This window comes from Montipora foliosa, chromosome 7, assembly GCF_036669935.1.
Source record: "Montipora foliosa isolate CH-2021 chromosome 7, ASM3666993v2, whole genome shotgun sequence".
NCBI lineage: Eukaryota > Metazoa > Cnidaria > Anthozoa > Scleractinia > Acroporidae > Montipora > Montipora foliosa.
Window position 1 is genome coordinate 41979318 of NC_090875.1, and position 15518 is coordinate 41994835.

Sequence of the window (15518 nt, forward strand, 5' to 3'; positions counted from 1 at the left end):
ACAATAGTTGTTTACTCCGTACTGAAGAACTAACCAATAGAAACGTTTTGATTACTTAATTCATGCATCGTGCATGAGCCCAAAACAAAAGATTGTGCACGGTTGTGGACTTTCCAACCTAAATCTTGGAATCTTTGTTTGCTCCTTTGATGTTTGCCGAGCTTCCAAACCATTCCCCTCTATTAACTATGATAACGTACGCAGAGATTGTGACGTCAGACATGATTTGAGAAACAATGAGTCAATGTAATTCGAGATGCTCCTGGGAATATTGTTTCCTTACGTACGAGTAATTTTAGATTCGTCACCCCGAGTACTATGCTCTGGGGAACTTTCGTTGAGGTTTACTTAATAAGGCAAATCCTACGCCAAATTAAACCCTAAACCGTTTCAAGGTTGCAGCTGGAAGATGGCCGGAGAGGGATATTTAAGAAGCGGGTAAGAATCATAAATCAAAGAATCTTAACAATTACACTTTGATTGCAAATTGCAACTCATTCATTGGAAGAGTATGGCCAGGTTCAGGTAGGAACTGTCCATTTTCGTGGACCATATCACATTGAACTAAAATAGACATATGGTATTCAGTATAGACTATCAAGTTTATTTTTCAATTTGAAATTAAACCAGAGCGCAACTCATGTCAAGGCCAAAATGTTAAGGCGTCGAATTTATGTATGCTGTAATCGCTTCCCGTTTCAGTGACTGATCAGCGGACAGCGTCTAGTATTCCAAGTGGACGTGGTGTTAGGAACTTTTTAGTTAATTCTAAGAAGTAGTTTTGTCATGATTATTTGAAATCTTTTTGTATTTCGGTATGCCATATTAACTTGGTGATAGTTACGTGGTTAATTTTTTTTTTGTCTGAATGTATTCCTTAGGAGATCCTTCTGAGTATAGGGTCACTATCCTTAACACTAGAAAATTTAGAGATTTTGGATTAAACAACGGTTTGGGTCTTCGCTTTCATGATCAATTTCTCTGGAAAAGAACAAAAAAGTCCTATGCGAGGGAAACCGCGTACAAGCGCTGTCGGTCTGTGACATTTTGAGTGTTATTTCTCACCGCGATCTCACCCATGAAGTCGAAACACTACCTGCGCGGACAGATTACTCGTGTCATTTAGTTTGTAAACTAGCGATTTCGACTGAGAACTTGGAGCAACTACACATTTAAGGGCCGCACAGTTTCGCCACAAGAAAATTGGTCAGGAAACATATAGAATTAGACATTATAGTCATTGAGGAAACAAATAAGGAGCAAGCAGGGCGCCGGCCGTTACGGCACTTCTCTCAGTCATTTTTTCATGATTGTTTTTGATAATGCGGGATCCCAGTGCTGTCTTTAATTTTTTTAAATTGAGATTTTCTGAAGTACAGAAAATTTTGCAAAAAAAGCAACCCACGGAACGTTTCTTTGCCACTTTTACATTTTCTAGCAAATATTTGCAATACACTTTGTAATATTGTCCAAGATAGTTCTCGCCTAAGACAGAAACAATGTAATTTATTTTATTTTACATGTTCAACGAGTTTTTTGCGAACGTTGCTAGTGAATTGCGTGCAAATCTCTTAACAGCGGATTTGGACACTAGCAAATTGGAGTATTTTGTCTCCTCCAGACTTGATAAGTACATTACTCAATTCAACATCCCAGCTATTACAGCGTAACAAACTTTACGCTTGATTGAGAGTTTGCCTAACGGTAAAGCTACAGGCCCTGATGGCGTAAGTGTAAGATTGCTCAAACTGATCGCACCTGGTCTGTGTCAGCCCTTGATAAGGTTGTTCAACTTGTCCTTGGAAAAAGGCTATTTGCCAAAACTGGAAAATTGCACGCGTTACTCCTCTCCACAAGGATGGTTCCCGTGATTGCAAGGACAATTACTCGAGAAGCATGTTGCGCATGCGTACATGGACTACCCAGTTCAAAATGGACTTATGTACCGTTTACAGTCTGCTTTTCGCAAAGCACACTCTACCGAGACGGCCCTGATCAATCTCACGGATCAGATTTTACACAGCCTTGACTGAGACGAGGTTACTGAATTAGTATTCGTCGATTTTAAGAAGGCCTTCGACGTGGTAGACCATGGTCTTCTCTTGAAGAAGTTCGAACTATACAGACCTACTGTAGCGACACCGCACTTTCCTGGTTCACATCTTATCTCTCGGATCGTTTCCAGTTTGTTGCTCTCGATGGACAATCATCCGCACGACTCGTAGTCAAGCAAGGTGTACCCCAGGGTTCGGTATTGGGGCCCATCCTATTCCTTTTGTTTGTTACCGATCCATCTACAGAACTCCTTGGTTGATATCTTGGCAGACGACACCACTATCTCATTGAATGCTCATTATAGTAGTGACTTGGATTCTCTCAACTAATGGTCAGCACAAAATAAGATGTTCATAAATGTAAAGAAAACTAAATCAAGGCTTGTTACAAGTAGAAGAATACCCAGCAAAGTCAATGACTCTGGTGAGGATCTAAGTCTCCAGCTCAAGATAGGCGGTGTAGATATAAACAGTGTCAAATCCCACAAGCTTTTAGGTGTGACACTGGACTCGGAAATGAGCTGTGAATGTCATGTTGAGGAGCTCTCAAAGAAGCTTTCAAAACGCCTAGGACTGCTGAAACATATTAGTCCCTACCTTAAGCAGGCACAACGAGAGATATGTTTTCATAGCTTAGTTAAGCCCATTTTGATGTATGGCAGTATGATGTGGGATAACTGTAGTAACAGTTGCAATTTTAAGATTACAGAAGAGGGCTGCCAGAATTATTCTAAATGCAGACAGAGAGACACCTTCAGTTTCTCTTTTTAATAGACTAAACTGGTTGCCCTTCTATAAAGAGAGTGCTATAAAGCGTAACACATTAATGTTTAAAAAAATAAATAATTACACTGTCCCAGAATTCATACATACTTTGCAAATCCGAAACAGCGATCGTCACAACAGAGTCACGCGCCATAGTAACCTTAACCTTGTTACCCCCAAATACAAACGAGAAAGGGAAGGGGGGCGCAGCTTTGTAGTACGAACGTCCAAGCAATGGAACACTGTTAACATTAATCTCAGAAGTCAAGAATCTGTGTCATGTTTTATGAGGATGTTTTACTCTCAATTTTTAAGTGAGCAGACTGAAGGCAACCATGCTTTTATAATTTTTAAAGTTCTTATATTTTTCTTATTCGATAGTGATATGTGTATATATTGTATATTGTAATTATTCTTGTAAATAATTTTACATCGTTTTACATTATCAATCTCAAGGGGGGAGACAGCATCAGTAGCATTAATTAACTTTATATAGGGCCATGCACAAATTTATCAGTAGCCTTTAGCTTACTGTCACTTGTTACCCTATTCAAATAATGTCTATTGTATCGGTCGAGTGCTGTTTACAGACGGCCCCTTCGACATTGAGGTGAACAAAAAGTTGTATCAATCCCAGCAAAACAGTTATTTTGCGAATAAGTAAACAGAGCTATGTCTGAAGTATCACTAGGGCATCTCCCTCTGACGTTTTTCAAATTTCTTCAGATTTCTCGAATTCTAATCACAGTTTAGTTGTACTGAGTCCTCGTTTTGTGCCTGGTCTGCAAAATACCTGGTCCGCAGTCCACAGTCTCCCTTTATACTGACGGCCGGGATGCAATATTGCGTGGCTCGCGATTCAAAAATCAATTCAAAAATTGCGAAGGTCTTGTTTAAATGTGTTATAGAACACAAAATATAGAAAAATACTGCGTAAATAATATTTTTACATTCAGTGGCGCCCCGTAGATTGAACGTGTCTCCCACTTTTGAATTAACTAGCTGGAGGAACGCGTATTTTAAACAACTATCACCACAGTAACCGAAAATAAGTCTTCCAAGACACTAAGAACAATTTCTTGAAGGAGATCATCCATGAAGGTATGCAAATGCAAGTATCCGCTTCTTTACGCTCTGATCGATCGATTTCGCTCCTCGTACATGTTAACAATCAGTGTAAGAACTCGAACAGATCTCTGTATCCTAAATCGCTGATTTGTCCGATTCTAACTTGTTGCCGTTTATTTCCTTCTCTGCGACTACCCTGGAGTTATTAATCTCATCTTTCGGGCGTGGAAGCGGAATGATGACTAATGAGCAAGCATTCCAACATTCGGAAAATTGAACTTTTGCGGTTTCCGTTAAAGAATAGCTTGAGAAAAATGGATGCAAACTGACAGGGACACTGTGTGGCACCTGCATTTTTCACACAATTTTATGTCCTGAGGGCTTCAGAGCAAGAAAACAATGCTGAGTGGAAACACTTCAAAGCAGTATTATAAACAACCAATCAGACAAAAGTATTGCAATGATGTCTTCAAGAGGTATATAAACGGCACGCAACGTACACCCTTGAACGACTCAAGAGTACTTGAGTACAGCCGGATAAAAAAGTGAAAGGCGTGATTATCGCGCAAGTTGTGGAGCGCCTCAGAGCTGAAAAATCTTCGGACAGATTTGAACTATCTTTAACCGATTCGAAAAAAAATTAGGAGCATTCGAAGATCTAGAATTACACTTAGGGAGAATATGGCCAAATTTTACAGGTAAGAGTTATTATTCTTGTGGTGTACACACATTTCAGAGGGAGAGGACAAAACGCGGAGCCCTACTCCATGGAGTACACTATGCAGTACCTAAATGGAGTACTCCTAAAATCATAAATTGGTAAAATTAAATACTTTATCAACATGGTGAGGCATTTAGATGCACATGCCTTTATTTATTTCGAGCTTTCCAGCTCTCAGCTCCGATTGTTACAGTTTGATGCAGTTCACGAATTGGCCGCCATCTTAAGAAATTTCATAGGTAATTTATGTATCCCTTATTGTAGTGTATTTAATTTTTTTGTAGTAGACAAATATTTACTCTTGTATACCCATATAGACCCGTGTATGTATGCCTATAGTATGCCCTGTAGTGTACAGTGTTTATACTGATGAAATTACCGAGTACAAATAAAGTTTCCATTCCATTTCATAAGGGTATATATGGGAACACACAGGCCTGAATGGGTATGTAGGGGTATACGATTTGTATGACTATTTGTCTAAAAATACACTATAATAATGTATACACGAAATACCTTCGAAACTTCAACATGGCGGCCAAATTTGAACTGCATCGAACTGTAACAATCGATGAGCTGGAAAGCTGGAAATAAATGTATGTACATCTCAATACCTCGCCATGTTGACAAAGTATTTAATTTGACCAATAAATGATTTTTAGGGGTACTCCATGGAGTAGAGCTCCTCGTTTTGTCCTCTCCCCATTTCAGAAAATGCACGCCTTCACATTTTACAGACTGTCAGCTTTTCAAATTCTGTGGATCTCATTTTTCTTTATAATTAATAGTCATCACGCTAAAAATCTTTCGGCGCGTACTGAAACTGTAGGTGTGTTAGTTGTGTTGTTTCAGTTAGTTGTGCTGAGTTGATATGCTTGTTCGATCAAGACTGCTGTTTTCGATGGGAATTAGGCATCTACTGTATAGCGATGTTTCTCGTGACGTCATCTATTGTTATTAATATGCCAACCAGAACCTAATTGGCTGTTGAAACAATGACTTCTTTTGTTCCGTGTTGGCAAATTTGAATATCAAAAGAATTGTGACGTCAATGTTTGTAAACACGAAATATCGCTATTCTTAAGCTAGCCACTATTACAACGCTGTGATCACTTCTAAACTGTTCTTTTAGGTGTAACTGACAGCATTAAACTTGCAAAACTCCTATTCGCATATTTTCACTGATTAAAAGGAAATACAATATTTCTTTATGTTTTAAGTCAGTAGTAAATGTAATTCTAGGCGATTCTGAGTGATCGAAGGTGATTTCATCACCAAAGAGATCGATGGCATATTAGTTTTACCACAGCGGAGAGACCTAGTAGGTTTGCAGTCGATTTTCAGTCTTTCGATCATACGATAACTCTGGTTTGCACCCCCATCATCCTGATTTTATTTTATCTTGCTCATAACAATGGTAAGGGGAGTATTCTCCTGTGATGGGATTGAGAAAATATTTTACTGCAGGGATTGACATGCTCTCTCCCTGTCTCTTCACACGAGCTGGTCATGAAAATATGATTCTACAATACGCACATGCAAATTATTGAGTTTAGGATTACTTGACAAAAGCTGGAAATTTATCACACAGCCGTGGGAACACATTTTGCAAAATGGGTGAAAGGTTTGAAACGATTTACAACCTTTTTGGGGCCGAACTGATTTTCCAACATTCCTCTGGCTCCACAACGGTTATAAAAACACGATTTAGAAGTCTTTGTTGTTGTTTTTTTTCCGACCACCAGATAAAAGAAATTAAAGCACCTATATGGAGGTAGCACAACCAATGAAAAATAAAGAATTAAAACTTGCCCAACTAAAGTGAAATAAGTACAAACCCGGTAAGATCATCTCGTTCAAATTTTAAAAGATAAATAATGTTGAAAGTGCTCGTATGTTGCTTCCGGGTGCGTACTCAGATAACAAGAAAATCCCAGACTAAGAAATTGCTATGGTGAATGCCGACAAGCGAATCCCACCTTTTAACAAACTCGAGGAACGCTTACTAACAACGATCACCAAACCGAAAACCAATCTTATGCTACATCAGCCGTTCGGCACTGAGATAATTTGAACTCCTTGAAGAAGATCGTCCGTGAAGGTCTAGTATAACAAGAACTAATTGGTCCTGTATCTGCATTGGTTTGTATCCGCTGATTTCAGACCAATCAGGTGGTAGTTTGAACTCCAAATTCTCTCTACGTGTATAGATCACAAAGTCAAAAGAGGCAGTGGAAGCAGATGATACGAGTCGTAAGAAGCGGGTAGGAATCATAATTCAAAGAGTCTTAACAATTTCACTTTGATTACAAATTGCAAATCATTCATTGGAAGCTGAGTATGGCCAGCTTCAGGTAAGAATTACTGTCGATTTTCGTGAACCCCATCGCAATGAACTAACTCTACACCTAAGGTCTTATAGATTATCAAGTTTAGTTTTTAATTTTTAATTAAACCAGAGCGCAAGTCGTGTCATCGTGGCAAAGGCGATAATTTTAAGGCGTAGAATTTATGAATGCTGTAGTCGCTTCCAGTTTTAGTGACGCGGACAGCATCTAGTAGTAGTAACGTGGTGTTAGGAAATTTTTTTATAAATTCTAAGAGTAGTTTTGTCACATGATGATTATTGGAAATCTCTTCGTATTTCAGTATGCCATAGTAACTTGGTGATAATTTCGTGGTTATTTTTTTTATCTTGAATATATTCCTTAGGAGGTCCTTCTGAGTATAGGGTAACTACCCTTAAATATTAGAAAATTTAGAGATCTTGGACTAAACAACGGTTTTCTCTCTTCGTCTTCAATTATTTCTGTGGAAAAGAACAAAACAATCCTATGCGAGGGAGACCGGGTGCGAGCACTCTCGGTCTGGTTGTTATTTCTAAACTGAGATCTCACCCGTTAAGTCGAGACGCTACCGGCGCGGACTCGTGTCATTTAGTTTGTTAACTCACGATTTCCACTGAGGGACTTGGAGTAACTACAGAGTTAATTAAGGACTGCTGCACACTTTCACCACAAGCAAATTAGTCAAAAGTTCTTAAAGAACCAAGCATATAGAATTAGACATTATAGTTGATGCCAATATGGAGAATCTTAGGATCGGACACGCGGATCTGACTTGAGTCTTCAAGCTCAAATGCAAAAGACCGTGAAACCACAACGAAAGTGAACAGAAACTTCTGGCCAGACAAGCGATAAATGTGTAAATAGCGTGTAAATAGTCTGAGTAACAGAAAAACAATAGGTCTAATTAGGAGGTAGTGTTACACAATAACTATTATTCTCTGTTTTACGGGTCAAGTAAAATCACTCTATAATAATAATAATAATAGTAACAATAACAATAACAATAACAATAACAATAACAACAACAACAATAATAATAATAATAATAATAATAATAATAATAATGAATCATGCATAACTTTTGATACTACAATACATCAAGTCTCAATTACTTTAGTTTAAAAGGTGCTTTTTTATTTCACAGTCATTCAGATCTTGCAAATGCTGCTGCGGACTCAATTTACTCAGGTGACGGCAGGGGTGACGGTGGCACTTGGCAGGCGACCGAACAAAGCCAACTTATAGGGACAGGTGCTAACCAAGCCAACGGGTTGAGCGACGCTGTTGTGGGAGGAACTGTGCAGACTACAAGGTCGAGCCAATCGAATCAACCCAGTAAACCGACCGGTAGACCAAACAACGGACTTGATCAGAGTGGCTCTGCTGAGAGAGGTGGAGCAACGGGCGACCGGCAGCTGACTGACATGACCATTGAGCAAGCCAGTGGAAGGAACTATCCTGTTATGGGCCTTGACGTACAGCAGGTCATCCCAAATTGGTGCGCAGCTTCGGAGTATGTTTCCAGAGTTCCTTCTGGTGAAGGTGCGCAGCAGATCAACGGGTTACCTGGAAACCATGAAGAGGAGCCTGTTGCTGAAGAGGTCAATGAATTAAGCATCCACAGAGTAGAACGTGCATGGCAGGCATGTGAAATGGGTTGCCTTGATCAAGCTAATGGAGGCAGCTGTCGTCCGAATGGGACAGCTACAAGGGAAGCTCTGCCCTTCCCCATCCAAGAAGATGTGACCTGCTCGCCTGTGCAGGAACAAGGCGACGGATATGCAGCACCACAGGCGCCAATTCTACTTCCTGGTGCCCTGCCAGGCGAACCCAATTTAGTGTCTTCGGTCGGGAATGCAGAAAAGCCCACAGTGCATCGCTGCAGTACAGAGGAGATAAAACAATGGAAGCAGCAACTCACGAGGCAAGTGGCACATCTCAATTACCAATAATAAGTATTAATAATAGGACTGAGTGGAGTACAATTCAGGGAGTAATCGCTGCGAGCGATTTGCGTGCGAGGCCGATTTGAAATTACGAGCACGATTACCCCTGAATTGTACGACACGAAATAGACCAATTTCGATAAATTAAAATTCAGTCCTAAACAAAAGACATCATCACGAGGCTCTGGGGAGTAAATATAAGGATTTGTATGAGTTTATTCCCCAGAGCCTCGAGATGGTGCCTTTTGTTTTCGACTGAATTTTAATATATCGAAATTGGTCTATCCTATTACTAATTAATCGTAACTATAACAAAATGCGAGAAAATCATAACAAAATTCGAGGATAAAAAGTCTTTGAATACCTTTTGTGTGAAAAAGTCAATATTATATTCAATCGGTTTTGCAAACAGTTGAAAAACAGAAAGAAAGGCCCCATCCAAGTAAATTTGATTGACTCTCAGGACTACACTCACCCAGACGATCTTATTTCATCAAGTCTTGATCTGACCCCGGGATTCAAATCATTTGTTCATTATATTAAAAAGAACCTTTCAATACTCGCTGAAGTATACGTTTCTACCGCAGTGACTGTTTGGTTGTTATAAAGTAGGTGGTAAGGAAAAAAATGGGCGTGTATCATAAGTAAAAAGCGTAAAAGAATCTCAGTTTAAATATCGTGAATGAAATAAATGAATAGTAAAAAATGCCGAGAAAAACCTAATTAAACTGAAACGTTAGCAAGTACTAATTTTTAAAATTAGTTCATTTTTGACCGTATAGTGCGGTCAAAACGTCGTAATTTATTATTTGTTTCAGTTGTTAAAATTCTTCAAGTGAAGTACAACTAGACCCTCCGTGAGGGTACACTGGGTTGCCTGTGGTACGTGCACCGTTCCAAACAATTTTTTTCAAGGTCATTAAGAAGTCATACCAGAAGAGGCACACGTTCGTACGACGAAACAGATCTGTCCTTGCGTAATATGTAGCTCTAACAGTGCACGATATTGTTTTGATATTGTCTATCATTGTAGTGCCATGGTAGAAGTCTTGGGTAAATAGTCTGAGAAGACATGTGGTTACTAGCAAAGTACTGAACCCAGAAAGATTGAAGAAAATAAATGGGAAGTGAGAAACATTGGCTTCTGGTCTGACATGTTGATAAACTTCTTTTCACCACAAGTTTAAGCGTGCCCGCTGAGCATCTGACAGCTTTGTAATGCCGAAGTTCACTGAAGTCAGTCCCTGTTCGGCGGGGTTAGTGTTTGGATGGGAGACCAAAACAACATACCCCTCATAAAAGAGAAGCATCGGACCGAAAATACTGTTAACGCTAACAAATGCGAACTCAGCAAGGTACAGATCTTGTTAGCTTGCTTTATGCAAAAACAAATATTGATGCAAAAGTAAAAAACTATTGATACACAGTTTTTAGAAAGAGCAGAAGGAAGTCTCCAGGACGGTCGATCGAGAATAACATATTTACGACATGAAAACAACATTAATTTTGAACCGTGAATATAGAATATAAAAAGTTATGATCAACTACAAACATTTTGGGAGATTTTTGCTACGTTCAAATAAATCGCCAAATTGAAAGTGACATGGCCGGAATTCAGCGGGCGCCGTGATTAAGTTACCGCGGCATGTTTACTCGCCAAACAGTGAAGCATCTGTGTCAAATGATGGCAAGATACCGGGTTTTTGTAAGTTTCTTTTTCTGTCAAGTGTTATAAAGTTTGACAATGAAATGAGCGAAGTCAAAACAAAGATCACAATCGCACAACTCTTGTTTATGCAAAGTCAAAATTTACTCTTCAAGACCCGTTATTTATCACCAGGTAATTCCATCATTTTGGAAATGGCAGCTACTTTATTATTCATCTGCGTCACAATTTTTCACTGATTTTGGGGCTCATTTTGTTGAAACTCAAGCAAGCTTCCAACAGGCCTGTGAACCCTTCCTGCTTACAGAGCAATACTAAAAAACTTCTCCAATATCACATTTCAACCTTAAGCTCGAAAATTCAATACACAACATGATATTATAATTCACAAAGGCAGAAAATACCACAGAATCCTTTTCCAGCGAAAAATTTATTGAAACAAACAACATATTTGCTCTTAGAGGCGAAAACCTCTTCCTATTTCATTGCGTGCGTGAAGACAAGAAACTCAATCGTGTCAAATTACCATGTACTTCAGGTAAATACAGCTCACTTTGATTTCGTCTCGACGGGCGATAGATTGTTGTCGAAGTCCAGTACTCGTCGCTTTTGAGATTCCTGCCTAGTTTATCCAACTGACTTTCCATTATTGAGCTCCATAAGGGTATATTTTGTTTAAGGATCCACTAAGACGCCATTCGCGTTACATGACTTTCGACGCCATTGCAGGCTAAGTTAATGATTCTACTGTGTCCACCAGAGAAATCTACGCAGTTCCACTACCCTCTCGATCCTAAGAAAATACGCGCAGAAGGCTCTATGCACAAAGATACCACTTACCAGGGGAGTGACAGGCAAGACTTTTACCGACACGGAAAAAAAACAATAACAAATAAAAAATAAAATAAAATAAAACAAACAAACTAAACGCAGGCCTCGACTGGGCATAGGCAACCCAGTAAAAAACGACGAAATCAACGCAGACCTCGACTGGTTTGCCATAGGCAACCCAGTAACGAGGAATTGTGCTACTTATGCCCAGACCTGCTCGTTATCACCTGAAACTCCAACACCGGCTGTGTCCGTTCAAGTCAGTCTAAGCCCTCCGGGCCCCTCCGTGGCTCCCCCCCCCCCCTCCCTCCCTTATTGTAGTAAATACTTAGACTGACTGGAAGGGACACATAGCCGGTGTTGGATGATAACGAGCATTTCTGGGCATATGTAACAGAATTCCTCGATGTACTTCACTGGAAGATTTTTAACAACTGAAACAAATAAAAAATTACGACGTTTTGACCGCACCACGGTCGAAAATGAACTAATTTAAAATCTTAGTTGTTGCGAACGTTTCAGTTTAATTAGCACTCATAATATTTAACTGAAGTGTAAGGCTTTGCGTTATTTTTTGCTGAGGGTATATGCAGCTGTTTATTTGTACAAAAGGTAGTGATCCTCGCACTTTAACAACTGGACAATTTAAGCAACTGTCTCTTTTAGCGCAAGGATCACTTTTACCTTTCGTCTGCGATCCGCACTTCAAATTCTTTCATTCATTTGTGCTTTCAAGGGAACACATGATCCCAACAAATTGACCTGCTCCCAACTGAGTGGCTTCGTAGCTCAGTTGGTAGAACATTGCATCAGCAACGCAGAGATCATGGGTCGAATCCTGTTGGAGCGCCTGATTTTTTTGGGTGTCTAGTCTCTAAGAGACAATTGCTTTGTCCTGTTAAGTGCGAGAATCACCTCTCAATTTCGTCTGTAACCCGCTCTTTAAATCACATCTCTTTCATGTTTAACTTTAGTTGCGGACTGGAGTTTGAGGGACAATTTGTGACTTTGTTGTCTGTATTCCCAGACGCGAGAGATGTTGGAGTTGTGGACGCTTATCAAAATCGTCCCGCATCCAATTAAATACCTGAGGAACTCAGGGAAAATTACCCTTTCATTTTCTTGGTCATGACTTATTGAAAAGTCTAGAAGTTATGGGGCTTTTTATTAATATCTAAAAAATAATCATGTTGCAGGTCAAAACGGAAGAAGGCTCGAAAAAAGAATAATGCACACAGCCCATCATTCACTTTCAAAATATCCGAGGTTGCTCAACATCGCGAAAACGAGACACCAATCTTCACTGATGCAGTGTACAATGATCACCAGGAAAAGCTGGTTGGCATAAGAATTTACCCAAAGGGCGTAGGCGGTGGAACAGGCAGACATGTGGCACTGTTCATTCATTTGATAAGAGGAGACTACGATAATCTCCAAGTTTGGCCTTTTGCTGGGACAATCACTGTTAGTGTCCTAGATCAGAGTGATTCCTGCCCCCGTCGCGACATCATTCGGATCATACAAGCAAATCCTGATGTGCCGGCCTTCAAACGGCCTAGTGAAACCATTTGCCGCACCGGGTATGGCTATGAAAAGTTTGCTGGAATCGAAGAGTTCTTTGGTCCTCGATATGTGAATAAAGACGATGAATTGTTCTTAAAAATTGAGTTTTCGGGGTAATGATCGATACACTCAGAAGGTAACGCCTTAAAAATATTTTTCTCAAAGAGATTTCATTTCGCTATAGATCGCAAGAACTTCGTACGTAAGACGATGCAAATATGGGTGAACGTTATACCCAACTGTAGATTGCACTGATTGATACATTTTGTGGATGTTTGCAGGGAGAGAGGTGGATGGCTCAAGAATGCAAAAATGTGCATTCAGCCCGTACGTAAGGATGCGTCTAGTGCTAACATCTTTCCAACTGAGACATGCGCGTTGCAATTCACTTTCAATCTGCCAAATCCTGTTGAAAAGGATAAAAACGAATATGGCGGCGGACGAACAAGCTTTAATATAGGGAAGATCTCGTTGACGTCACCTATTGTCATTAATTTGCCAACCAGAGCCTCATTGGCTCTCGAAACAAAAGGTCTTTTGTTCCTTTGAGTGGCACATTTGAATAACAAAAGCAATGTTTGTAAACAGATATCTTCCCTATAACGGTTTTCAATTATAAACCCATACCCGGACCGAAATTAGTGCATGTAAGCCACGTGAAAAATAGTTTGCTTTCTGGCGTCTTCCAATGGAGAATGTTTTTGTCTCCATGTAAACAGCCCCATAATCGATGATAAATGAAGTTCGGCTGTCTAAAAGAGATGTAGCAGCATATAGTCAGTAGTCCTTACACTTTGAATTGTGACGTCGCCAGTTAAGATTTCAAAGTACATCGGCTGTTCAGATATGACATAGTCATGGTTTTAGATATTTAAATGTCACAATGGAGTCTCAGAAACAGATCATTGGTGACCCAATAATTAAGTATGTCTTTTCTTCACATTTCATGACAATAACCATTAACTTTATTTGTTTTACCCATGATTAAGCAGATTATTAAAACGTTTTTTCTTGTTTTCTCCATACAGTAGTACAACACACACTATTACAAATGAATAGAATAGAAAACTGAATGGAGAAAAGCATGGTACAGTAAACTAGTTAGTGCCCTAAGTATTAAATTACTATTATTGCTCATTATATCTAAGAAGAACAGCAGAGCTAAACTGCAGAACGCTGTCCGTTGACCTAATTATAAGGCCCAGATTTGTAGATTTGTAAATTTGTAGATTTGTAGACTTTGTCCTCTGATATTTTGCTCGCAGAGAATGATTTTTTTAACATAGTCTTAGGTTTTTGGTCATCTAGCTATTGGCGTTTTGCTAAGATTACCAATTTTCTTGTGTTTTTCAAAGAAAATTTTGTCGTTTGAAACAGTAGTCAATTTGCGTTTTAAGCACATCATTTCTGTGCACTTTTCCAAGTTTTTATAATGTAGTTTTTTGCAGAAAAAGGTGGTAACTTTATTAAAACAAATTCACTGCGTAAATTACATCTGTTTAAAAGACTTTTCTTGTGTTCACGTGGTGCCACAAACTTTCACCAGTGTGTTTCTTCAAACGCCCGTTTAAGAGGTTTCAAGGCTTGTTCAATATGCATTTACTTTTTTGTTGAATCAAATATCGAGGGATTTTAATTTGAAAAGGTTGTTTGGTATGACTGGAGGTTCAGAAAATACTGAAGGAGTTTAGACCCAAATTTAGACTGATTAAAGTCTCACACAACATTGGTTCAACATATTGAATAGCGTTGAAGCAGTTTGAACGTTTGGAGAAATCTGGCATGCTCTCATCTGGCTCACATCTCTCATGGATGGGAGAGCCTGGAGTATTGTTTCTAGTGCCTTGCAATCAATGCGTTGGCGTTAACGAGATGTTTGAAAGTACTCTGGAAATTTGACTTTGTTTTTGCCCTCGTCTTTTACCCAACCTCCAGTCATTGTCTGCTCAAAATCTTTGTTGAAATCGGTCACTGAGTGTTGGACAAACCAACAATGCCACCATCAGAGTCGAGGGATAAGATTTTTACTGCGACAACCAGTCGAACAGGGAATCTTGACCGAAAATGTTTCATCTTCAATTACCGGTGGAGTGAGGCACCGGTATGCTCGCTCATACTCTGGAAACTTATTGGTAATATGTTGAAAGGGCGTCTCCATAGCGTCAGTTATGGACCGAATGAAATATATATGGCAATGAATCGAAGCAGCGTAGCCTGCCTTCTTAACATTAGTAAAATCACAGGAATATTTGATGAAAAATGCGGCTATTAAGGCTAACTGGCACAACTATACGAACAATTTAATGGCGATCATTTTCGTATTGGGTGTATAAAGGTGCAAAAAGGCGCAACTGCACCAAATGTCATGGCGGTATTAGTCACCTATTATTATTCACATGTGACGTTAAGCGCCCATGATAAGGAACCGCGTAGAAGTCTGGAAAGCACTTTCACAGAGTTTTTAAGCAAGCAACCGAGAAAAATATTCCTGTCAGTGTACGTTAGATCAATTGGCTTTTCTGAATGGCGTAATTACAAGTTGAGAAACTAAAGTAT

The 15518-nt window shown here is 39.4% G+C and overlaps 1 protein-coding gene across 1 annotated transcript; it reads left to right on the forward strand.

The window, feature by feature from the left end:
• Positions 1 to 295: 295 nt before the first annotated feature.
• On the forward strand, positions 296 to 14411 carry LOC138011034 (uncharacterized). Its single transcript, XM_068858045.1, has 3 exons — positions 296 to 438; positions 8101 to 8880; positions 12596 to 14411. The coding sequence occupies exons 1-3, from the start codon at positions 410 to 412 to the stop codon at positions 13077 to 13079; spliced, it is 1293 nt and encodes a 430-aa protein (XP_068714146.1). The 5' UTR covers positions 296 to 409; the 3' UTR covers positions 13080 to 14411.
• Positions 14412 to 15518: the final 1107 nt, after the last annotated feature.